General features: G+C 36.6%; 1 protein-coding gene across 1 annotated transcript in view; it reads right to left on the minus strand.

Annotated features, from left to right (window-relative positions):
- The window catches only part of MPP7 (membrane palmitoylated protein 7), a 221545-nt gene that overhangs the window by 119333 nt on the left and 74700 nt on the right, over nt 1–27512 (minus strand). Inside the window, exon 3 of the mRNA XM_015598746.2 lies at nt 11437–11555. Coding sequence (XP_015454232.1) covers nt 11437–11555 — 119 coding nt within the window. The remainder of the gene's footprint in view (nt 1–11436; nt 11556–27512) is intronic.

Genomic DNA, 27512 nt, shown 5'->3' on the forward strand with positions numbered 1-27512 from the left:
GAAAGTGGAGCTAAAGCGGCTGTAAATGTATGTAGCAAACTCTAGCGAACACTAAAAAAAACTTTTTAAAAAGATATATTTGATATGCTAAGACAGAATAAATGGAATCATATAAAATGTTCAATTAAAAGAAGAGTGATTTTAAAAAGTGCAATAAATAGTACTCGTTTGCAAACATGATAAATATTAAGCCAACTATATAAACAATCACTTTTCAATGTGGATGGTCTAAATATACAAATTAAAAAACAGACTGTGAAAGGAAAACTCCGTTATATGTTGTCTCAGAACACTGTTAACAAGAAACCAGTTTAGATTAAAAGTAAAGGAATAGAGAAAGATAAACCATGCTAACACTAGCCAAAAGAAAACTGGAGTACCTATATCAATTTCAGCAGAAAAAGCAGATGGCAGAACAAGGAAAATCATCAGGGATAAAGGAGGGCATTGCACAAGGAAAAAGGAATCAATTCTCTGTGAAGACATAACAATCCTTAATGTGTATGTACATAATGAGAGAGCATCAAAATACATGAGGGAAAACTAACAAAATTGCAAAGAAAAATGGACAAATCCACTATTGTACTTGGAAACTTCAACACTCTTCTATCTAGGTAACTGACAGATCATCAGTCAGAAAATCAATAAGGATATAGTTGAACCAAACAGCACCATCAACCAACTGAGTCTACTACTCCATCTAACAATAGCGGTATACACATTCTTCTCAAGGTAACTTAAAACAAAGACAGACCACATCCTGGGCCATAAAACGTACCTTGACAAATCTAACAGAATGGAAGTCACTTGGCATATGCTCTTGGACCACATGGGGTTAAGCTAGAAACCAATAACAAAGATAGCAAAAATATATATTTGAAAATTATATATTCCATATATTTGAAAATTAACAATTATAACTAACACATGGGTCAAGGAAGCCTCAAGAGAAAATCTGCAAATATTCTGAACTAAATGAATACAACTTATCAAAATTTATGACATGATGCAAAAGTAGTTAGAAGGAAATTTTTAGCATTTCGGGCACATGTAAGAAAAAACTAAAAGAGAAAGAACTAAAATTTTAGTTCTTAGGAAACAAGAAAGAAGAGAATGGAGAAGAAAAGAAAGAATAAAAACTGAGTAGAAATCAATAAAATTGAAACAGGAAATTAATAGAGAAAATCAACAAAACCAAAAACTGCTTCTTTGAAAAGATTAATAAAATTGATAAACCTACAGCCAGGCCAGTCAAGAAAAATATGAGAAAAGACACAAAGTACTAACATCAGAAATGGATGAGGAGTCACCACCACTAATCCCTGGACATAAAAAGATAATGAATGACTATTACGAACAATTATGTGCCCTCAAACTTGATAACTAACATGATATGCACCAATTCCTTGAAAGATACCGTGACAGAAACTCTCCCACAAAGAGAAATAGGCTACCTGAATAGGCCTATATCAAAGAAATTTAATTAACAATTAGTAACCTTCCAAAACAGCAAGCACTAGGCCCAGATGGTTTCACTGGTGAATTGAATTTAAAAATATCAACTTTTTACAATCTCTTCCAGAAAAAATAAAAGCAGATTCATTCTATGATGCCAGTATTATCCTAGAACCAAAACCAGATAAAGACATGACAAAAGGAAGGAAAACTACAAACTATTATCTCTTATGAACAGCGATGCAAAATTCCTTAATGAAACATTAGCCAATTAAACCCAACAATATATAAAATGAATTAGATACCAAAACTAAATGAAATTTATTCCAGGAATGCAAAAGCTGTTTCAATATTCAGAAGTATTAATGTGATCCATCACATCAATAGGATAAAAAATGAAAAATCGTATGGTCATATAAATACTTGCAAAAAAAAAAATCATTTGAAAAAAATCCAATACCTATTCATGATAAAAACTCTCAACAAACTGGGAATAGAGAGAACTTCCTCAACTTTTTAAAGAACATGTATAAAATACCTACAGCTAACATAACAATGGTGAAAAACTAGATTCTTTTCCTCTAGGATCGGTAACAAGGCAAGGATGTCCTCTCTCACCACTCATATTCAATACTGCACTGAAATTCCTAACTAATGCTATAAAACAAGAAAACAAAACGGAAGGAATAAAACTGCCTTCGTTCACAGATGATAGGAGTATCTATGTAGAAAATCCCAAAGAATCAACAACAGCTGTGAAAAAAATCTCTGGGAACTAGTGATTATAGCAGAGATATAGAATATAAACTTAATATACAAGAATCAATTGCTTTCCTGTTATCAGCAACAAACAATTAGAATTTGAAATTAAAACAAAATACCATTTATACTAGCACTAAAAAAAATTATTTAGGTATAAATCTAACAAAATACATACGAAATCTAAATAAGAAAACCTCTGATGAAGGAAACCAAAGAAGATCTCGAATGGAGAGACATTACAATATATGTTCATGGACAAGAATCCGTCATATTGCTTAGATACCAATCCTTCCCAACGTGATCTATAAATTCAACACAATCCAAATCAAAGTCTTAGCAAGTTATTTTGTATACATAACTGATTTTGAATTTTATATGAAAAGGCAAAAGACTCAGAATAGCAGACGCAATACTAAAAAGAATGAAGTTGGAAAACTGACACTTCCTGACTTCAAGACATAAAGCTACAGTAATGAAAACAGCATAGCACTGGTGAAGGAACAGACAGATCAATGGAACATAACAGCCCAGAAATCAACCCACACATATAACGTCAACTGATCTTTGACAGAGGAGAAAAGGTAATTAAAGGAGAAAGGATGGTGTTTTCAACAATTGATGCTGGAATATTTGGATATTCATTTGCAAAATTTTGACTCTATAGATACAGAACTTAGATCTTTCACAAAAATGAACTCACAGTGGACTGTAGGACTAAATGTAAATAAAAAACTATAAAACTTCTAGAAGATAAGAGAAGAGAAAGATCTAGGTGACCTTGTGTATGGCAGTGAGTTTTTAGATACAATGTCAAAGGCACAATCTATGAAAGAAAAATTGATACGTTGGATTTTATTGACATAAAAAACTTCTGAAGGTTTTTATTGACATTAAAAACTTCTCTGAAAGATACCATTAAGAGAATAAAAAGACAAGCCACAGACTGGGAGAAAATATGTACAAAACACATATCTAATAAAAAGACTTGTATCCAAAAAAAAAACCAACCAAAGAATTGTTAAAACTCAAACAATAAGAAAAAAAACTAAATTAAAAAATGGGCAAAGGAATCTGAATAGGCACTTCAGCAAAGAAGATATACGGACAAGCATATGAAAAGTTGCTAATCATATGTCAAGACAGTTGCACACTGAAACAGTAATGAGATACCTCTATGCACCTATTAAAATGGCTAACGTCCAAAAAGCTGTATCAAATGCTGACAAAAAATGCAGAGCAACAGGAATTCATTCACTGTGGGTGGGAATGGAAAATGGTACAGTCACTTTGAAAGACTATTTGGCAGTTTCTCGGAAAGCTAAACATAGTCTCACCATATGATCCAGGAATTGTGCTGCCAGGTATTTACCCAATTACAAAGGAATTGACAACTTACGTCTATGCAAAACCCCGCACACAAATGTTTATAGAAGCTTTATTTGTAATTGCCAAAAACTAGAAGCAACCAAGATTCCTTGGGCAAACAATAGGCAAATGAAGAAACAAACAGTGGTGTATATACACAATAGAATACTATCCAGCGATACAAAAAAAAAAAAAAAAATGAAATATTAGGCCAAAAGAAGACTTGATGGAAACTTAAATGCGTATTACTAAGTGAAAGAAGCCAGTGTAGAAAGGCTACATTCTGCATGATTCTAACTATCGTGACATTCTGGAAAAGGCAAAACTGTAGACAGTAAAAGGACTGGTGGTGGCCACGGTGGGGTATAGGTGACGCACAGGGGATTTGTTGGGCAATGAAATGACTATGACACTGTAATGGTGGACATATGACACTGTGCATTTGTCAAAACCCACACAATTGTGCAACATGAAGGGTGAACCCTAGTGTAAACTCTGGACTTTAGATGATAATAATGTGTCAATACTGGTTCACAAAATGGAATAAACTTACCACACTAATGCAAGAGGTTAAAAACAAGGGAAGCTGTGGGGGGAAGTGAGTACATGGGAGCTATCTGTATCAACGGCTCACATTTTCTCTAAATCTAAAAGTGTTCTAAAGAATGAAGTCTATTAATTTAAAAAATTCAATGGGGAAAAAATGGGCAAAGAATCTAAATAGACATTTCTCCAAATATGAAATACAAATAGCCGATAAACACAGGAAAAGAAATATAACATTAGTCATCAGGAAAATGCTAATCAAAAACCACAATTAGGTATTATGTGACACCCACTAGGATGGTAAAAATAAAAAAGTTAGATAAAAACGAATGTTGGTGAAAATATACAGAAATCAGAACCCTCACACAATGCTGGTGGGAACAGAAAATGTTGTAGCCACTTGGGAAAACAGTCTGGCAGTTCCTGACAATATTAAGCACAGAGTTGCCATTTGACCCAGCAATTCCACTTCCAGGTACATGCCCACGAGAAAATATGTCCACACAAAAACCTGTACATGAATATTCCTAGGAGTATTATATGCAACAACCCCATGTCCACCAGCAAATAAAAAGATAAACGAAATGTGGTATATCCATACGATGGAATATCATTCGGCCATCAAAAGGAATGAAGCACCAATACATGTTATGACACAGATGAACCGTGAAAACACTAAGCTGAATCACAGAAGCCAGGCACACACACGTACACACACTCCTAAAAAGCACGTAGCATTCCACTTACATGAAATGTCCGGAATGGGAAAATATATAGTCAGAAAGGAGATTAGCAGTTGCTTGGAGTCGGGGTTGAGGGGAGGCAGGGGACAACAGCTATGTGGTGTGGGGTTTCTTTTTGAAGTCATGAAAATACTCCAAAATTGTGGTAATGGCTGCACAACCTTGTGAATAGCTAAAAACCATTGAATTGTGTACATTAGATTGGTAAATTGGATGGTATGTGAATTATATCTCAATAAAGCTATTACAAAATTATTATAATCTATGTATTGATGACTCCCAAATTGAGTTGCCAGATTTCAGAAATAAAAACACAAATATTGCATGGTACATACCTATACTAAAAAATGATTCACTGTTTATGTTAAGCTTGAATTAAACTGGCTGTCCTGTATTTTATCCAGCGACTCTTCTTGTAAACTAATTATCCCCTACACGGAACATCATGTTCCTCAGTTTAAAACCCATATCTCTGACTATACAATAGATGACTATTTGGCTATTTGTACAGATCTCCTAGAGCCCTCTCCCAATCCCCAGTGGTCTGGCATAAACAATGAAGTGGCTGGATCAGGGTCTGGGGTGGGAAGTGTCCGGAAGCTGAGGTCGGCATTTATTTAACAAACAATGGGGAGGGAGGTTTAGTGGGGTCGCATGCAGCACATGTGCTGAGTTCGGGCTGTATATCTGCTTCTCTTTCTCAAAACTAAAATCGGCTTCACTCTTAAAACACTTTGCAACCATGATCTTTGACCTGGAAATCTCACGTCTCATCCAATCTCCATAGTGCACTAAGTCACTTCTAAAAGAAAAATCTGGTGTCTTCACCTCCCGACTTTAAACCTTGCAATGCAATGGCTCCCACTGTCCTAGGATAAAGTCAAAGCCATTCAAGAATAGGTTCCTGTTCATCTTTCTTGCCACACTTTACACTGCTCCCCACACACTCCTTTACTGCACATACAAGCCAAGGGAAGGTCAGCCTCCAATCTTCAGTGCTCACTCTGACTTCCGGGTGTTTGTATATATTATTCTTTCTGCCTAATCTTCCCCACTCTACAATAAATTTTTACTTGACCAACTCCTATTCAACAATCAGGTTTTAATTTAAAATACCAAATCTTCCAAAAACCCCTTTCCAAGGCCAGCACTGAGCTAAGCATCTTGTGCATCTCATAAAAACATGTCCTATCATAGAATACTGTAACTGCCCATCTCCTCATCTACGACCCCTCCAGAAGACCGGAAACTCCACAGGGCAAGGGGCTGTGTCTACTCTGTGGAAAATTTTAGCCCCATTGGCCTATCCGATGACTGGCATCTAGTAAGAACTCTGTAACAAAGACAATATGAATAAAGAAATCAATCATCAAAAGCTAAAATTATGTATTTAAATGTTATAAGAGACTAGCTGAGTATTATCATTACTCCTTTAAGACTGAAATCAGAAGAGTACACAGTAATTCAATCATATCGAGAAAATTTTCTTGAAAATATCAATTTGTGATTTGTTCAAACATTTCAGAATCCCAAAAAGAATAAAATTCAGATAACTACCTTTTTTCCCTGCCCTATACACATACGCAGCTATTTAAAAGGGTAGGTCTGTCCTACTGAGAGCAATTAGACAAGAAAAAAAATTTAAAGTATCTGAATCAAAAAGGAAGAAATAAAACTGTCACTATTTGTGGATACTATATACACACACACACACACACACACACACACACACCCTAAAGACTCTAAAAAAAAAAAAACTGTTAGAACAAATTCTGTAAAATTGCAAGATATGAAATCAATATACAAAAATTTGTTGCATTTTTAATACACTAACAACAAACTACAAGAGAAATTAAGAGAACAATCCCATTTATAATTGCATCAAAAAGAATGAGAACTAGAAATAAATTTAACCATGGAGGTGAAAGACCTTTACAGAGGTCCCTAGTACCATTTCATGGCCTATTAGGAATCGGGCTGCACAGCAGGAGACAAGCAGTGGACGAGAGAGCGAAGCTTCATCTGTATTTGCAGCCGCTCCCCAGTGCTAGCATCACCATCTATCTTAGCTCCACCTCAGATTATCAGGCATTAGATTCTCATAGGAGCACTGGTCCCTGGTGCCGAAAAGGTTGGGGACTACTGCAAGTATACAATGCAAAGCAGAATACACTGATACAAGAAAATGAAGACACAAATAAATGGAAAAATATTCCAAATATTCCATTAGAAGAATATTGTTAAAATGTCCATATTACCCAAAGTAATTTACAGATTCAGTGCAAACTCTACCAAAGCTCCAATGGCATTTTTCACAGAAATAGAACAAACAATTCTAAAATTTGTATGGGACCACAAAAGATGCCAAATAGCCTAAGCGATCTTGAGAAAGAATTAAAAAGCTGGAGGCATCACACTCCCTGATTTCAGACTATGTCACAAAGCAATAGTAATCAATCAAAACAGGATGTTATTGGCATTAAAACAGACATATAGATCAATGGAACAGAATAGAGAGCCCAGAAATAAACCCACACATACATGGTTAATTAAATTATGACAAAGAAGGCAAAAATATACGGTGAGAAAAAGACAGGCTCCTCAATAAATGGTGTTGGGAAACCTGGAAACCACAGCAAAAGAATGAAACTGGACTTTTACATCATATACAAAAATTCAAAATGAGTTAAAGACTTCAATGTGAGACTTGAAACCATAAAACTCGATGAAAACATAGGTAGTAAGCTCCTTGACATCAATCATGGTGTTAATTTTTCGGACCTAACTCCAAGGGCAAGAGCAGCAATGCAAAAATAAACACATGGGACTACATCAAATTAAAAAGCTTCTGCACTTCAACAAAGTGAAAAGCCAACCTACTGGATGAGAGAAGATATTGGCAAATCATATATCTGATAAGGGGTTAATATATAAAGAACTGTATATAAAGAATTTATACAACTAAAGAACAAAATATATAAAGAACTCACACAACTCAACAACAACAACAAAAAGAAAAACAATCCTCAATTAAAAAATTAGTGGAGGATCTAAACAGACATTCTTCCAAAGAAGAAATACAGATGGCCAATAGGTACATGAATAGATGCTCAACATTACTAACCATTCGAGAAATGCAAATCAAAACCGCAATAAGATAGCACCTCGCACCGATCAAGATGGCTATTATCAAAAAGACAAGAAATAACAAGTGTAGGCAAGGACGTGGAGAAAAAGGAACTCTCGTGCTGTTGGTGAGAATGTAAATTAGTGCAGCCACTATGGAAAACGGTATGGAGATCCATCAAAAAATTAAAAATAGATCTGCCATGTGACCCAGCAATGACTCTTCCAGATGTTTATCCAAAGGAAACAAAAACACTAATTTAAAAGATATACATACCCCGAAGTGTCCATTGATGGATGAACAGATAAAGATGTGGCACATATATACAGTGGAATATTACTCAGCCACAAAAAGAGAATGAAATAGTGCCATTTGTGGTGACCTGAGTAGACTTGAGGGAATCATGACAAGTGAAATGAGAAAGACAAACACCATATGATTCCACATATATGTGGGATCTAAAACAAAACAAAACAAAATGAAACCAAGCTTATTTACACAGAGAACAGACTGGTGGTTGCTGGAGGGTAGGGAGTTGCGGGTAGGCAAAGTGGGTGAAGGGGATTAAGAGATATAAACTTTCATTATAAAATAAATAAGGCATGGGGATGTAAAGCACAGCATGGTGACTATAGTCAGTAACTATTCTAAATTTGAAAGTTGCTAAGAAATTATCTCTTAAACAGTCTCATCATAAGGAAAACAATATATAACTTTGTATGTGGAAAGAGGGTAAATAGACTTGTGGTAAACATTTCACAATGTATACAAATGTCAAATCATTATGTTGTACACCTGAAATATAATGTTGTATGTCAATTATAGTTCAATTAAAAAAAAAATGTGACTCTATGCTTATTGGTGGTCTATCACATTCGCTGGATCATGTGAATACAAATATCCTTGTCTTGCTACACTGAAATATGATATTTCCATCCTTATATATGGTATTTCCCAGGTATTCTCTCAGTAACATCTTTCTTCTGATACTTCTAAAATCTCATGCTCGCAGTTTTCATTATTCAACTTTTCTATTTAGAAATTTTTCTTCTAAAAAAATATGCAGCTAACACCTTAGAGGATCATATTTTCTTTCCAGTGACAAGCTCATGACCTGTTCCTAAAGTGGCATGTCATACCTGTCATAGAAGGCAATGCCCAAACTGCCTCTTCTTAAGTATATTTTGCATTAAACCATAAAGTTATACATATTTAAAACTGTGTGGTGATTTAACAAGCACTTCTTTTTACATATAAGACGACTACTATGAAAAGTTTGTGCTAGAATAAAATCACGTTTTGTGTTGACCCAGTTCCAAATCACATACCAACAGTTTCAATCACAGGCAATAGAACATCGAAGCACATTATGATTCACCCTGAAATTTCAAACAAATTCTGTTTGCCCTACCAAGATTTATGAACAAAAGCTGAAGACTTCTATCCTCCATCTCCAATGGAGGCACCTAGAATATAGTTAAGCAGTTTGTTCCCGCTGTTTGAACTACAATCCCATGAGCCTGCCTCCTGGATGCATTTTAAGCTTTACATCCTTGAAAATAGACTGGGTCAGTCAAAGGGCACTCTGGGGTCTGCATGTGATAAACAGTGGGAGTGGGGGAAACTATTAAGAACTGAGAATGTACTAAAGGTACATAACAAAACTAATTTTAAAAAGATATTTTAAAGCAACTACTGAAAAACATTTGGAATAGTACACATTATTGTGCTGTTGAAATTCTGGCAACATCAACTTATTTGCCTTCCTGTTTTTAGAAAACCAGACACCAATACTCTCCAGCATGTTTCCTAACCACTTCTTGACATATACTTTAAAAACAACTTAAGCTTAAAACTCAACTAAGAATACTTTTATACATCAGTTTTATTCTTGTAAGAGAAACAACAACCATCTCTGTCATTCTTTTTGGTCTTTCACATGCTATGATACTTAAATTTTTCCTTAATACTTAATAATGCCTACTTCTATTGGCTGAACCTATGTAACTACCAAATAACTAAGATCTTTTTTATTTGAAACTCACAGACTTTGACAAAGGATGATAATTTCCACTTCATAGGTAGAGAAACTGAGATAGTAGCCACATCATAAATACAATCACAGATGCAACCATTGTTTGGGGGTATGTTTATTTAATGATTAAGGGGTGACTATGTCATTTGAAATACATTTTATTCCTATCAAAAGGTCAAATCAATCGAAACAAATCCACACCTATCCAAATTCCATATATTCAACACAGGAATATTTTTATGGTTGCCTCAGTAAGTCATAAACCATCATCTATAACTCCAAGACTATTTCTAACACATCCCCAGAGAGCAACTGAACTACCTGAATTTATTCAGAGCGCAACACTACCTTGGCAATTATATAAAAACTAAATAAACAAAACGTACTAGTCTTTAACTGCAGTGCTAGAAAAACGCCACATTTCAACACTTCCACTCCTTGAGAATTGCCACTGCTTGAGGCACACAAACTTCAATTTTGACAATAAAAAAATGAAATAGGAATTCTCCTGTCCTGTGAAGTAACCGCAACTCAGAAGTTGCTTCTCTACATCAATTAAAAGCCTCTTATCACGATAGACAACCATAACAAATTTAGCTAAAGTAGGTATAGGTCTGGATACTGTTGAAGCGTCATAAATTTCTAGCTCCCACAGACTCAAGTAAGACTCTACATTTCTTTCAGCTTGAGTTAAATGGGAGAAACTGCAATTCATATTTCCAGAAGCAAGAGTGGCATATTTTCCAGTAAGTTTCTTATTCTCATTTTACTATTTTAAGAATTCTGATCACTCCCAGTATTGCTGTGGGGCAAGATCTGAATTCTGGTGGCTGATCATCTTCGTGGCATGATGCTTTACTAAAACTGTCTCGAGAAACTGTTTGTTTTCATTCGTATTTGGCTTCGGTGTATTTATACACAAAATACCGTTTCGGTGGCATCGTGTCAAGAAAAGAAATAGCTTGCTAGAATTTCAGATGACTCTGTTAAAGGAAATTATTTTAAATTAATGTGGCTACTGAAATGCTGCCATCCTTAACCTCAGAAAATATATTCCTTCTAATTTTTGCTGTGAACATTTATTTATTTAAGTTAAATTCCAGCTCATGAATGTTGACCATAAGGAGTCTAAACCTTCCTGCTACTATTTCGTATTCTTTTTCTAAACAAGGGCGACCACATGTTTGCTGCATTAGCATGCACAGCCAGATCACCACCATTAAGTGAAATCATCTATGTATTTTTGGTAGAATCTTTAACAACTTCCACGCCCGTCAGTGAAATGGAACAAGGCTGTTTTGTTTTCAGAGAGCAACAATTTGATCTCTGGTTTACTAGATGGCGCTCAAAATATTTTTCCATATGTTTTTCCGCAAAGAGAATCTGACATCAGTATGGTTTACCTTCACCAGTGAATGCAGGCTTTTTTCACCAAACATATCCCAGAGGAAGGTTAGGTCTTCCTGGCTATCCACATGTGGCTGCAGCTGGGCTGGCAGAGCAGCCAATAGCTCATAGAGACCTATAAAATGAAAATAAAACACAAAGCGTAATCTTAGAGTGATCTCATTAATTTCGCTTAAGGTGTGTGTAAGTGACGGCTGGAACATGTCTTTTTTACTGCATTTATATTCTGGACCATCCAGCAAAACATTTCTCCAAAGAAGGAAAGGAAGCTTCTTGATTTTTCAATTCCAAAGAAGTATGCATTAACAGGCTAGTTTTTCTCCTTTACAGTTGTCAACATTCTACAGTCCTCCAAGTTTATATAACCCAAGACAGAAAATGTGTACAAGCTTTCAAAAAAAAGAAAAGGCATACATTCCTTTCCTTGATCGTTATTACATTCCCTCAATTTTAGCCAAAGAGTTAAATGAGTCATGAACAGGAAAAACTTCCTTAGAAGAGCAGAAAATTAATAGAGTGGTCCACTAAAAAGGTTTTGTGGTTTCCAAATTGTTCCTAATAATACATAGCTTCAAAAACCTTTGCATTATCTAATGTCCAAAATCGAGTTCTAAAAAGTAAGGCAGAATTAACCATAGCTGATGCTGCATTACTTCGTTCACCCACTTAAAAACAACAACAACAACAAAAAAAAAACCCAACTACGGAGAACTGGTTTAAATCTGCCTCTAATTTGGAGGGATGTGACACCCTCTGAAAGAGTTAAGGTAACAGATGCGGGTTACTCGTGGTGCTCCTCGCTAGAAGCTTCCAGGAGCAGACAGTAGCGCAGTGTTCCCCAGTAGCGCACTGCATAACCCATCCATCTCGTTCAGGGGCCGTCAGACTCCTGTCCAAGAAATGTTGCAACGGTGCTTGCCCGAGACTCTTCGGGGAGGTGACCTGGCAGAAGTCAATATCAACTCATAGCACATGTTTCATTTTCCAGTGGGATTACATGAGGTAAAAAGGACAAAATTCCTTTTATTTCTCTCTGCTGTCTACGAAAACACCGAGGTCTCCTGGGATCTACAACACACGGGACTGTTGTTACTTCTGGTCTGAATAAGCGCTGCTGTTCATCACAGGGACAGCTTTACAAGACACTTAACTAGCAAATAATCACAGCATAAATTATGGGCTGCTGATCAGTATATCTATTATCTTCGAAAGCATTAAATAGTCTGATAATCAGTAATAATTCATGACCAAATACATGAGGGCCCACTTTGAAAGTTAGATATGTAACCTGAGAGAGTTGGTAAAATTCAAACATTCTGGGGTTGTATTTGGCCCTAAAAAATCTAAAATGCTTGAGAAAAAAACTTTTTGTTCTTAAGTGCTCTTGGTTGTTTATATTTATTTCCTTAAAACCCTGGCATTCTGCCTAAACTAGCTCTTAGTTATGATTTAGTAACTATTTTAAGGTACCTTAACGTAATTCGATGTATACACATCTCACTTCAAATATATATTTACATTTCAGAATATGAAAATATATAAAAAGGTACAATTCACTATTTTATTACTGATTTCATAAGTAGTAAAATTATCTATTCCTTGGTCATATGATTAGCTTAATTAATGATAGTAATTCAACTGTGATATAATTTCTGAGATATAGTTGTTAGGGAGATTAAATGAGTCATTACATTAGCACAGTCCTTGCCTGGCACAGGGCAAGTACTCAGTCAGTTTCATACATAACTCAATGAGGTTCAGCCATTGTAATAACTGATTACTATTGTGATTCATCATTACTATTCCTGAAAAAGCGAAAGTTTGAATCAGACAGACCTCAGTTCAAACCCCAGGTCTATATTTTAGGCATTTCATATAACTTATCTGAGTCTTGTTTCCCTCATAAGTTGAAAAAGAAATAGTAACCTACAAATGTGGTAAAATTGCACAGAACAAAATGTGTGTATGAACGCATGCGTGCGCACACGCGCACACACACACACACACACACACACAAAATGAGTACATGTAACACTGGTGAAATCTGAATGAGGTCAATGGATTGTATCTGTACAATCTCCCAATTGTGATGCTGCACTATAGTTATATAAGACGTTACTATTGGAGGAAACTGGGTTGAGGTACACAGGATCTGCCTGTATTATTTCTTATAATATATGAATCTACAATTTCTTCAAAACAAAGTTAAAACAAAAGAAGAAATTGTGGTAAACATGGTTGTTGTAGGAATTCGATGGAACAACGCACATGGTGGCACTTAGCTCTGTAGCTGGCACAGGGTAGGCAATCGATAAGACATTCTTCTTTCCTTAATATGTCTCCTCTGGAATGAAAATACCATTTCAATGCAATGGTTCAAAGGCAAAACAACAGCTTAGCTATACGTTTCAGCTGGACACATACCATACTCAGAAATAAAACCACCCTAGTCTTTTACATATGGAAAGTGTTAAATTTACCCAAATACAGCTTAGCTTTTTGTGGGAATAAGCCATATTATGTATAAATTAAAAAGAATAATTTCTCTGTTAGCAGAAGCTCATAAACCTGAGTTTTCTGGGGTTTACTAGTTTTATACAATCCTAATTTCTATGTCACCCTAGTTTGGTACTCTGGTGACAACAGCAGTCACTTCTCTTCAGCTCCCACATCTGATAACCACAGAGCACAGCCAAAAGAGATAGGACAGCGCCAATCAGAAATTAAAGAGACAGTTACAAGAGCTACTAGTATGTTTGGAGTCTCAAAGCAGGTAACGTGGACAATCACTTCCACTCAAATAAATTATACAGGCCCTAGAAACCATCTCAGCCCACGCCTAAAGCTGGGTCTGTGTTCTCACATGTGCTTTAAAATACTCCAATATTAGAGGTCCAATCATAAAGAACACTGAGAAATCCAAACAGTTTTGGTCCCTAAGATTCAGAAAGCAAGTGATGAGAGTTCAGATAGCACGGCATATCTTTAAAATTTCTACCTAAATCTCCCTGGTCCCTGAGCAGGAACTGGAATGGGGAAAGTCACCATGTACACCTCTGTAGTCAGGCGTCCACGCTCGTGAACGCTTCAGACCAGTGTACACTGACGGCACCTATGAACCAAGCGCTGTTCATGGCTCCAAATGTCTCAGACAAATTGGCCATGAGCCTGCTCTGAGGAATTTGCAGTGTTGAGAACAAGCACACAGACAGGCCTATGAGCAAGTGCAGGGCAGGGTTAGACTGCTGTGGCAAAAGCAAGGGAAGTGGCCGATGCCTGCAGAGGAGGAAGAAGACTCAGGAAAGCCTTTCGCAAAGAATACCGCCGGAGTTATGTCTTCGAAGGCTGCATTCTTCAGGATCAACATTTTTGAGTTCCCACATTCAGAGCACTATGTTAGTCACTGGGGACAGAACTGGGTATAGAATATACCACTACCTCTGCCCCAGAAATTTTACCATCTTGGATGACACAGACTACAAATCGTATGTGCCCAAACATAAAGCCATCCTAAATATAATTATCTGCTATTTGCCCAAATAAAGATCCAAAACATATTTTCTTCCAGGTGAAATAAATAGATGTTTGGACTACTGATGAAAAATTCAAGTACCTAATTAATTTTCAGGGATGTTGGTAAGATGTTCATATCTGCTTATAATATTTAAATTATAATTTAGTCAGGAATGCATATTTTTAATTACCTATTAAAAAATATTACCTTAGATATTTGGGCTTTGCTCCACTTACACATTTCATGCAATCATTTAAAATTTTTCACAATGATTTCCCCATCACTAGTGCCACGCGCAGAGTTAGAAAAGATCATTTTCACTTCCAGATAAGTTATTTGAGATATAGCATTCTTTTGAATTTGTGGGAGATGCCTTCACTTAGAACCTGGGTAAAGGTGACTGGTTCTTCATTTGTTCTGTAGCTCTATGTTTATCTCCACAATGGAACCACTTAACTACTCTTTAAGTATCTTTAATATTTGCAAATGTGAGGTTTTAACCCCACTCCAAAGAAAAATAACTAAATCTGGTTTAAACTTGTCTCCTTCTTTTAAAACAATTCTGTCAAGTAATCTCTCAATAATCCCCCAAAATATAAAGTTAGGTTATATGAGAATAACTGTAGCTTCTCCCTTCAATACATTTTTGTGTGATAACATAAAGTTCTGTATAAGAGATTTTTTAAGGACTTGAGTAAGGCAGCTTACTCTTCTCTGAGAGATCATTTTAAGGGGGAAAAATCCCACCTTATATTTGGGTACATTTAATACAAGACACTATCAAAATGCCTATGACTCCTCCTTAATCTATTCTTCCTACCATCAATTGATCGAGGTGCCTAAAACAATATTTAGCAATAATTATGACCGCAAGCACTTCCTAGTGATATTAATCATACCTAATACAGTAGGTCCTCAAATAACGTCATTTCATTCAACATTTCACTATAACATAAATGAGATGCCACAGGAACTTAACTCTCATTTATCGATTAGCCTATGGTAAAACTGGTTTTGTTATATGTTGCTTCACTTAATATTGCAAAACCTATCAATGACATTAAGTGATAACTTACTGTATTGACAGGACTACAGTAAGGGCGTCATAGGTTACCTCATTAATGCTCTCCATAGCAGGTGCTATTATTATCTCCACTTTACAGGAGGAAGTACATTTAGAGAGTACGTAGCATATTTGAGACTTAAACTCAATTCTGGAGTATGCCTCTTGTAATAATCCAACAATTTATATCTTCTATTCAAAAACCTTTGAGAGCTACTTTTAAAAAGTTAAATGCCTAATTTGACGACCAGATTACAGAGGGATCAAATATTTCAAATACAAACTAGAAGATTTCATAGAATATTTTTATCATGTTGTAGTTAAACACTTTCTTAGCATACAAAAAAAACTTAGAAACTGTGAAAGGCAATGATTGATAAGACTTTATAACAAATAAAATTTTCATGTATCAAAAAACCCAAAGGAGTTTGCAAAGAAATTGCTAAAAAATTACTTGCAACAAGCAAGTGATAGATATTAAGTACAATAAAAAGATGAATAAACCAATGGAAAAATAGGCAATGATACTGGTGGTTGGCAGATGGTGGTAGAAGAAATAGATGCCGCTCCCTCCTAAAAAAATATCAATACATAAAGCAATGTTCAATCTAACGAATAATTTTAAAAAGTTAAGCAAAGCATACTGTTTTTCTCTTATTGATGTAGGAAATAATTAACTTTGCAAATACCCAGTCTTGGCAAAGCCATGGGAAAACAAGCCCAGTAGTCATTTGGTGAGATAAACGTTCATTCCACCAGCTTTATTGAACACCATAAGCTCTATGTGCCAATATTGTTCAAAGTGTTTGAAATATATCAGTGAACCCCAAAGAAAGATCCCTACCTTTATAGAACTAATGAGGTGGGGAGGGGGGCGGATAGTAAGTATTATACAGCATTTTGAAGGTGACAAGTACTGATAGAAAAAAAGACAAAATGGAGCAATGTCATGTAGATCCGGTGCCGGGATGCTGGCGTATAGTAATGCCAAAGGACGTGGTCAGGGTACACTATGATGAGAAAGTGACAAATGGGCAAAGGTGAAGGTGTTAGCCACATGGGTAACTGAGGGACAAGCATTACAGGCAAAGGGATCAGACAATACTAAAAAACCCATACCTCTAAGACGGTGTGCCTGCAGTATCTGAGGAAGGGCCAGGAGTCCAGTGTGACTGGAGCAGAAGGACGGAGAGGGACAGTTGTAAGAGACAGGAGAGGAAATGGGAGACCAGGTTACGTAGTGCCTCATAGGACAAATATTGCAAAGAATCTAACTTTTATTTTAGAGCGGAAGAGCTATCGCAGGGTTTTGAGTGAAGGAGTAATGTGATCTAACTTACATTATAAAAGCATCGCTCAGGTTGCTGAGTTGAGAAAAAACAGCAGAGGACACATTACAGAGTCAAGGCTGTGATCCAGGCAAAAGGTGACAGTGGCCCACACCCAGGGAGCAGTTAGTGGAAGTTATGAAAAGTATTAAAATTCTGGAGAAATTCTGAAGAGCTGATTATGAAATTGTCAGAATTAGCAGTATGAAAAAAAGAAAAACTGTGTGAAGTTGCCATCAGTGTGACGGTCGAGTTTGGTTTTAGACGCAGTAAGTTCCAGATACCTACTGGATGTCCAGGTGGAGATGTGGTGGGCGGCTGGACAGAGAACTTAGGAGCTCAGCAGAGAGGCATGAGCTGAAGATGTGTAGTTAGGAGTCGTTGGCATATGGATGGTATTTAAAGCCATGAGCCTGCATAGACCCCCAAAGGCACGAGTGTACACACAGAATAAAGAACAGCCAAGGACTGAGCCCTGGGGTCTCCACAGTTAGGAGATGGGGGCTAACAACCACTCAGTGAGGAGGGGCACCGGGAGTGCGATGTGCTGGAAACCAAGGAAGACAAGGAAGAATGACCTACTGCGTCAAATGCCATCCACGGGGCAGGCAGAATAAAGCCCGAGAAACGCCCACTGGATTTAGTGATGGGGAGCTCACTTTGGCATCACGATGAGTGAAGAAAACTGAAGAGTAGCAGAAACAGAGAGATATGTTGGGAAGAACAAATGGAGACACCTCTTACCCTCGCAATCTCTTACAAAAGAAAATGGAAGTTTGTAAGGAAAGAGAAGTAAAGACTTTAGATTAAAAAAAAAAACACACATATTTGTGTGCTAATGACATTAACTCATTACAGAGACATTCTGATGATGTAAGAGAGGTAGGGATTGGTGAGAGCTCTGTTCCTCCGCAGACGAGAAGGAACGGAGTCGAGTCGAGTGCCCTGGTGGAGGGAAGGCTTAGATGGAAATGTGGGTGGTTCCTAGGTGGGAGGCAGGCTGTGGGGTGAGTGAGGCAGAGAGAGCAAGGGGCCATTCCCTCAGGACCACTGCAGTATTTTCAGAAAACTACAAAACATGGTCATCTGCTCAGATCAAGGATATAGAAGAAAGTGTTCGCATTTGAAAGAAAGGCTAGAAAGAGTCACCTGAGAGAATGGAAAAATGAATAAAGCAGGGAAGTCATAAATTGGTACACATTATTGACAATGCCACATCATAACCTTGCATTGCCTTTAATTCAGGAATTCACTCATTTACGCACTCATTCATTTATTTACTTCTAGGTAGCCTGGAGGGCCATCTGCAGGACCTAAATCCAACTCTTACCAGTGTTAAATTTAGAAAAAGAAGCCGAAAAGAACAGGAACAATTATTTTCATTTTTGCTGTATATAGTTCTGCGCTGCTTCGGTTTTTACAAAAATACAGGCATACCTCGTTTTATTGTGCTTCGCTATATTAAGCTTCACAGATATTGTATTTTTTACAAATTGAAGGCAAGACCCTCAAGCAGCAAAAAGATTACAGCTCACTTTATTGTGATACTTTATTGCGGTGGTCTGGAATGGAACCCACAATCTTTGAGGTATGCCTATAGATATTCCTTTAATAATTTAAAAAATTTCACTCCTGGGTAAAAAGCTGGGAACTTCCCCTGAAATTTTGTTCCAGCCGCAATTCTGTACCCTCAAAGTATAACGGTGTCCATGCAATCTTCCACCGATTCACAGATAATTAATTTCCTGGTGATTGCTACTGTTGTCGCAGCCCCCCTTCGGGACCCCTGAGATGATCTGAAAGACAAAACAAGCAATGCTAACATTCTTCCCTCAAAGATTCATAAACAGGTTTAGTGCAACATGCTTGACAACGTTTTAAGGGGTATGTGTAGGAAGCTGGCAAACTCCCAAGTTTGTCTGCATTTCGACATCCCACTTGATCCTTTCCCAACCTCACTCCACAAATACTGAATGCTTACCATGTGCCAGGCACTGTTAAAGGCTGGGGATCCAATGGCAGGGGTAGGGAAGCAAACAAAGTCATCATTCCCTAGTGTAGTGTAGGAGACCACACTGAAAATAAATGTAAAGTTGCAACTGTGAAGAGAGCGCTAATAAGGGATGGGGCTATGGCACCACGGAAGTGTTACAGTAAGGCGGGAACAATGTCAGGCAGAGCTTCCCCAGGCACATGGAGATTGTGCCGAGATCTGAAGGAAGCACAGACATTAACTAGGGCGTGAAGACGCGGGGAACAGAAACACCTTGTAGGAAAAGAACTGCACTTACGAAGGCCCTGGGGTAGGAGCCAAATGACAAATACAAATTCAAAAAGTAAAATAAGATAAAATCCAAATTAATGCTAAAACATATGCATATGCCCAAACAGCAGGGAGATGAATTACAAAATGCAAGTTTATCCTGCTGGGATACGTAAGGGGGAGAAGGGCTTCCCACCACAGACAATGGAGACAGGCAATGTGTTTACCCTACGTGTTGGGTAAAGAGTGAACTAGAGAAATAATGAAGACAGGGACCATTTTGTCATTTTTCTTCCTTACTCTTCTTTACTGTGTAAGTGTCCAGAGTGACCTGGGTCACACACCCCTGACCCAGGTCACTCTGGACACTTACACAGTAAAGAAGAGTAAGGAAGAAAAATGACAAAATGGTCCCTGATCTTAAACAGCTTAACAACTTTCAAGATAAACAAAATGCAACAAATACTTGCAAGAAACAGGAATAATTATAATTATAATTTTGGTAGTACCAGTATTATGTATTCATTGACAAGCTTCTGACATTATTTGCTTATGTGAATTGTATGTCAATGCATAGTCCTATTTCAAAATCCAAACTCAGGCTCCAGGGAGCCAATCGTTTATCATTAACATCAAACATGCCAAAATAATTGGGATCTCATCTTAACAGAATGCCTTACATGATACAAACAGTACCAATCCCTTTACTGAGTTAATTATATTTACTTTTCACTTCCCTCTAGACTACCAGTGTTGGATGCGACAAAGTAACACATTGGAGATGATCAACTGTGCCATGCTAGAGTTGCCTTACAGAAATATACTCAAAATAGATCTAACAAATGTTCATTCAAATTGTTCAGTCATTCTGGATCTCTAGGCCCCTAACTCTTGAAGTAACAGTAGAAAATGGTTCATCAGATATAGGATCTATTTTGTCATTATAAGTACTGTTATCCTCTTTTTTTCTTTTTTTTTTCTTTGGGCAGAACTAAACCTCAGGGAATCTCGGCTACACCCAAAAAGGGTGGAAAAAACAGTCAGCAATATAATTCATCTTAAGAGGTAGAACTTTAAAAAATATATATAGATTTTGCTTTTGAGCCTTTTAACATTAGGTCTCCCAGGAACTATTCTAAGAGTTCTTGAAATAATTAACATCTTCACATGAAAATATGTCAAGATTCCTATTTACAGACTCCTGTTTACAGTTTAAGTGCTTAGTTGTTTTTAATAGATTGTATCTTCCATTTCAAAGTTCTATAGTTCTATAAGAATTCAAAAGAACAAAAAAAAAACTTAAGATATCTTTCACTCAAGGATACAATATTCTAAGTAGTCGGAAAAAGTGCATTAATCAAGAAGTTAAACCCAAAAGTCATAAAAAGGCTTTATCATTTTGTATGGACTATGTCACAAAATTCATCTTTATTATAAAAATTATCTTATGAATCATTAAGATGGGTAGGAAAAGGAAACAGGAAGTAACAGATAAAAAAGAAGTCAGAAAACATTCATTTCTTGCTCAGATATGAATAAAGTCATAAAACTTTACAGAAGGGGAAAATCACCAGTTGTGTTTGTCAAACACTGGAGAACTGTCTTTTCATCAAGAAGACTACCAAGTGTAGACACTGGACTACCTTAAAAAACATCCAAGGGTAAAGCAAAAAACAAAAGCCTCTAACTTACCCAAGTGCTTGTGGCTCAGAAAGCCTAAAGAGAATTAGGTTATTTTACTAGCTTGCATTAAAGATGATTCATATCTGCTCATGTTGACGTGAAGCCTAAGTGAAAATAACAATGCAATTTAAAGTTACTGGAGGGGCTGATCAAAGTGGTGAGTAGATAACAATTCGAAGTAGCAATGATGACTAAACTTCAAATCAGCAGGGAGGAGACCCCAATAGTCTGATGTTTTCCAGAGAAGTAGTCATGATGCACTAAAGGAAGAGATAGAACAAAAGGAAACTGGGGGGAGGGGGAGGAGTCCTGCTGAGGGAGGAGTAAAATATTTAGTAGTAGAGGAATAAATCTTTGGCTTCAATGATCAATATGACGCTAAAAGTATTCAGACATTTGGAAAGCCTTGTCCCCATACACTTGATAACAAAATTGTGTGTGCCAGTCAGAAACACAGCTTCACTGGTTTCATGTTCAGTGGGAGCTGATGACAGAATATATCAGGTGAGGCAGATGTGTCCAAGATTGACTACATACTACTAAACAGAAGGGAAGAAGAATATCTCATTTTAAGCAAATATACTATTGAATTATAAACACATATTAGGTGTTCACAGAACACTGAGACACTAGTAAGACCTAATACGAACTAGTCTAGTTCAAAAATCTGGCTCCTGTCTAAGGCAATGATACTTACTGCCATACAATCAAACCCAGTGTCAGCAATACCATATCCAAACACAATGAACAACAACAACAAAAAAAAATCAAGATCCAGGAGAGCCTAATTCAGAGTAAAGATTTACTGGAGAAAAAGTTTTTGCTGTTTAAAAAAAAAAAAAAAAAGAATAAAAACTAAACAGGAAATTTATACCAACTTACACTTATTTTAAATACCCAGCATGATCCAGAACTAATGAGAATCTCAACTCCTCATACAAGAAATGTTTTAATCAAAATAGAGCATTTTCCATATTCCTTCCCTCCCCCTCATAGCACTTTTTTAGAACTAGATCTATGCCATAATCAACATATAGAGATCAATATACACACTGTAGATATTCTGAAAAGTCAAGGAAAAAGATGACAAAGTATAGATCATAGATCCATCTACATAACTATAAAGAAATCTCTGCTTAGGACAATTTATTTTCTATTGCTTTTTTTTTTTTTTTGGACAAATATAAATTACTGTTATTAAACCGAAGAAAATTAATTTAACGCTAAAATGTGACATTAATGCTCAAAATAACATCTCTAAAATGTGAAAGCACTTGAAAACACAGAAGCATAAAGAAGTGAAGAAATTTTTCCAGTTCAGAAAACTGCTTCTGTAAAAATATTCTGTACAAGACAGTAGTAATTCCTAAGAGAATAAATGGCTCAGAATTTGATGAAAGTGTTCCCGCAGTGAACAATTCACTCTTCTTGCAGATTCCAGATGCTCAACATTCCTGATTCAGAACGGAAAAATTTACTGTTAGTCTAGGGAAATTTAATATCACCATTCTTGTCATATCCTTCATAGCTTCATTATTAGAACAAGTCTGGAGAAGCTATAAACCTATGTTAAATGCTAAAAAAGATGTTCGCTGTGTTCAATCAGATTAGATAGTATAAGTAACCAAAGTATTTAGAAATCATAGGAAAAGGCGAGAAAAAGAAAAACAAACACTATATTTGGGTTTTTTTCTGAGTTTTGATATTTGCATTCTGTACAGTATAGCAAGGCATAGGACCGAAACGTTTTACTATAACTAAGGGCTAATAAACACTAAAGAACATATATCGACGCCCAGAACAACACTATAAAGTTTTACTATATTAATAAAATGGGATACACCAAGCTTTAAATTTTCCACTTTGTCAAAGTTAAAATAATCAGCACTATTCAGTGCCATTCGTAACAGGCCTCAATTTTTCTCATTTAAAAGTACCTATACTACTAAAATGCTTTAATACAGAATTCTTTCTTACACTCTCAACTGCAAATAACTTATTAAAGCATTTAGCAAGCTGAGTTTTTAAATATGCAAAACAATTCAAATAATTATAATGTTGTTTATACAATTACCTTAAAGTCTATAAAATCAGGGACAAGTTAATAGAGGGTAAGAGCAGACACCTGTACAGAATTTTCATTTTCAGAAGCGATCTCTAAACTTTAATAGGTTCCAATTCACAGCGAACAGTGGATTAGCAATCTGTGGCCTTGCAAGGTATCCACCACCAAAGCAAAGATGACATACTCTGATTCTTAGCAGTACTCATCCAAAAGATAAAGCCACAGCGAAATGAAAATTACTTCTAAAACTCTTATAAATTATGGCCTACAGCTGTCTTTCAGAAAAATTGATTCACAACATTTACCTAGTTACAGGGCCTCCTCACCTGGAAAAGTCAGCTATAAAAGCTAAAGCACTGTATTTGTTTTATTGTAGAGAAATTATGATAGGATTTATTTCCATTTTTTTCAATATTTATTATATACTTGAAACTTAGCAGAACATGTAGTTAGACCACGCCAAATAGTGTATCTGGATTTTAGCTTACACTGCAAAGCAGCAACCTAAATCATAACTCTCATCATACTTCTATAGCTACCAGCCAGTGTAGTAAATGGTAAGTGATGGGGAGACCAAAAGGCACTAACCTTAATCAGGAAGATAAACATTAGCAACAGAAACTGAGTAGGCAGAAGGTGGCCTACTGCTTGTACAGGATGATGGTGCAGGAAGAGAGGGAGGCATTCCTCATAGTAACCAACAGAGATAAAGAATGAGCACATAGCGCTTAACTTATGCTTCTCCATTTTGCGATGAGATGAAGAAAAAAACACCTTGTGTACGGTTGACCTTAGCAAATAGTAGCTGCCGCCATCATCTTTATCATAACTTCTCAGAGGCTGGTTAGTTGAATTAATAAGCGATTAAGTAAAAGAAAAGCTCCTAGGCAGAGTTCAAAAAGAATTACCTTCAATGGCTTTCTTTTCAAGTACAGAGGCTCCTCAACTTATAATGGGGTTACATCTCGATATAATATTTTCAATTTCAAATTATGATAGGTATAAGTCAAAAATGCATTTAGTACATCTAATGCACCAAACGTCATAGCTTAGCCTAGCCTACCTTAAACATGCTCATAACACTTAGCCTACAGTTAGGCAATTATCTTAAGTTTCGACTCGAGTCACTGTCTTCCTCTTGTTCTCATCAGAAGCAGGAAATACAGATGGGCATTTTGTAGACATGATGGGATGCAAAAACACAATATCCAAAAAACACTGGCAACACACTACACTGTAGAGTACCGGTAGTTTACCCTCACGATCATGTGGCCGACTGGGAGCTGTAGCTCGCTGCCACTGCCCAGCATCGCCAAGGGTGCTGCACATCGCTGGCCCGGGGAAAGATCAAAATTCAAAATTCAAAGTATAGTTTCTACTGAATGAGTATCACTTTTGCACCATCGTAAAGTCCACAAGTCCTAAGTCAAACCATCGTTAAGTTGGGGACCATCTGTGTTCCCCCTGAAGCATCCTTCATATCCCTAAGAACGATGTTGTGCAATAGTTGCTTTCCTAAGAAACTTCGTTATCAAAAATACACTAACTCTTGTTTCAATGGGGAAAAGATGTAATTGGTGAGCGGGTTCCCAGCTAATGATAACTACAGTACTGACATGCATGAATTTAAATAATAAATGAAGTAATCTAAGCTGTAACTATATGTGATTTTAAGCTAAAAATAATAAATTGACGGTTGACAACTGATAATCACAATCTAAATGCTTCCCAGCCTTTCGACCCACGTAAGTCTCCTCTAAACAGCTTGAAATTGTATTTGTAACAGAGATCACAACCATCAGGGTGTTAAATTGTGCCCCCAAAAGACCAGCCAGCTAAATCCGCAGAAACAAAAGAGAATATCCAGAAAGAGACCTAATGTGCATAAAGAATTGAGTATAAGATAAAGACAGCATTTCAAGCCAGTTAAGTAGTGAGAAATTAAGATCACTGAAACCCTGGACTACCATTGCAGGAAAAAATGAAATCAAATAAACTAGGACCTTACATACTGAAGCCAATCCCTAATCGTCTCTTTACATCCAAATTGTGTTATAAAAATTCATTCTAAGAGACCTCTGCTATCGTAAAAACCTTTTCAAGATACTTCCAAGGGTGATTTTTCTACATTCCTCACTTGTCAGAAAGAAGCAAAGCAAAACATAAAGATTTTAGGTACTCTGTCCCATATCTTAAAACATGTTCACTTGAGCTTCCTGAAGAGTATTTTTAAAATTTAGGAGGTTCGAGTGTAGTATACCAGAAAGAGTTTAATATATTTAAGCTGAGTCTGGATAAATTAAACAGTTTTAAATTTTTATCAAGATTTCAGTAGCTGTGTAATAGCTATTTAATTACATCTTTGCTGACTGAAACTATCTTCTTGGGTTGCCCTCCATTTGTACTGTTAACTGCAGACCATGCATCCCTCAAACTGTCTTCTAAAGCAGTGGTCCCCAACCCTTTTGGCACCAGGGACCAGTTTCATGGAAGACAACTTTTCCACAGATCGGGGCAGAGGAGTATGGTTTGGGGATGATTCAAGTGCATTACATTTACTATGCACTTTATTTCTATTATTATTACATATTATATATAATATTAATGATTATACAACTCACCATAAGGCAAAATCAGATGCCACCAGATGCAGCTGTACAATTGAAGTACATCAACTCACTTGTCACTATAAAGCCTGTTGCCAGATGCAGCTTGTGTTTTTTCTACTCACTGATAGGGTTTTGATACGAGTCTGCAAGCAATTGATTTATTATGATCTCTGTGCAGTCACATCTCTTTGCTAATGTTAATCGATATTTGCCGCACTCCCCAGCACTAGCATTACCACCTCAGCTCCACCTCACATCACCAGGCGTTAGATTCTCATAAAGAATGCACAACCTAGATGCTTCGCGTGCACAGTTTATAATAGGATTTGTGCTCTATAAGAAGCTAACGCTTGATGATCTGAGGTGGAGCTGGGGTGGTGATGCTAGAGCTGGGGAGCAGGTGCAAATACAGATAAAGCTTCGCTCACTGGTCCCCCCACTTACCTCCTGCTGTGTGGCCTGGTTCCTAACAGGCCACGGACCCCGGAGGTTGGGGACCCCTGTTCTAAAGGGAAAAAGACAAGTCATCTGAGTGACAAATTCTAAAAGCAATAGAAACTCACTAAGTGAGGTTCATATTACCAAAGAGAAAAGAATAGTTTAATATTGAACAATTACGCAGCGACAGGAATCTGAAATGTACCCAGACAATCCTCAATCTATACAGGTCAAATTCTCAATAAATCCTTTTTAGAACAGAAGCCCATGATTGTGCTAAATTTTGTTTTGTTTTGTTTTTTAAGTCAAAAAAGAAAAATTTCTTTTGTGACAGTGAAGGATACTACAATACGAAGACTAGTGATTTGGCTCATTTTAGTGAGCATTATTTACACAAGCATTATATGGGAAACTGGGCTATAAAAATAGACTCCCGATATAACTATTCTTATTTCATAAGAACACCAAAAATATGCCCCGTTACATAAATGTCACTTAATGTGACATGTTCTCGACTAAGAGACTGCTGGGAAGAGAGAGCAGGGGCCTTATCCAAATTGCTAACTGAGCTCTGAGCCTCTGAGGAAATAGCAGATTCTTCTTTATTAGTATTACTGAGATACAGCTGACATACAACACATGTAATATTGTGTTAGTTTTAGGTGTACAACATATAAGAGAGCAGATTAATTCTTGTTTCTTAAGGTGCAGGGTCCAGTGGTCTCTCATGAGGCCCACAGGCAGTATCTACTGGGTATTATTTAGCATTGTCGAAGGAAAAATCCATAAGATTTTGTTCATCTGTGCTCCAATTTGCAACAAGATTATGATTTTTGAAGAAATTCAGTCCCATCATCTTTACGTAAGGCTGAACAAGTACTGCGAAGCTTGTACTCTTAACTTCCAAGCACTTGCCCACTGCTTATTGTGTTTGGAAAATTAACACTTCACCCAACTTCTATTATACCAAGTCATATCTTCACTTGACTAAAATAGATCAAAGACCTAAAATTAGTTCACCAAAGCATAAAAGTGGTGATTGAAAATTGTCATACAAACAGAGAGGTTCCAATCTTTGAATCTTTAATGATCTGAGTCCCAAATGCTAT

The sequence above is a fragment of the Pteropus alecto genome, unplaced genomic scaffold (genome assembly GCF_000325575.1).
Source record: "Pteropus alecto unplaced genomic scaffold, ASM32557v1 scaffold269, whole genome shotgun sequence".
Taxonomy (NCBI): Eukaryota; Metazoa; Chordata; class Mammalia; order Chiroptera; family Pteropodidae; genus Pteropus; species Pteropus alecto.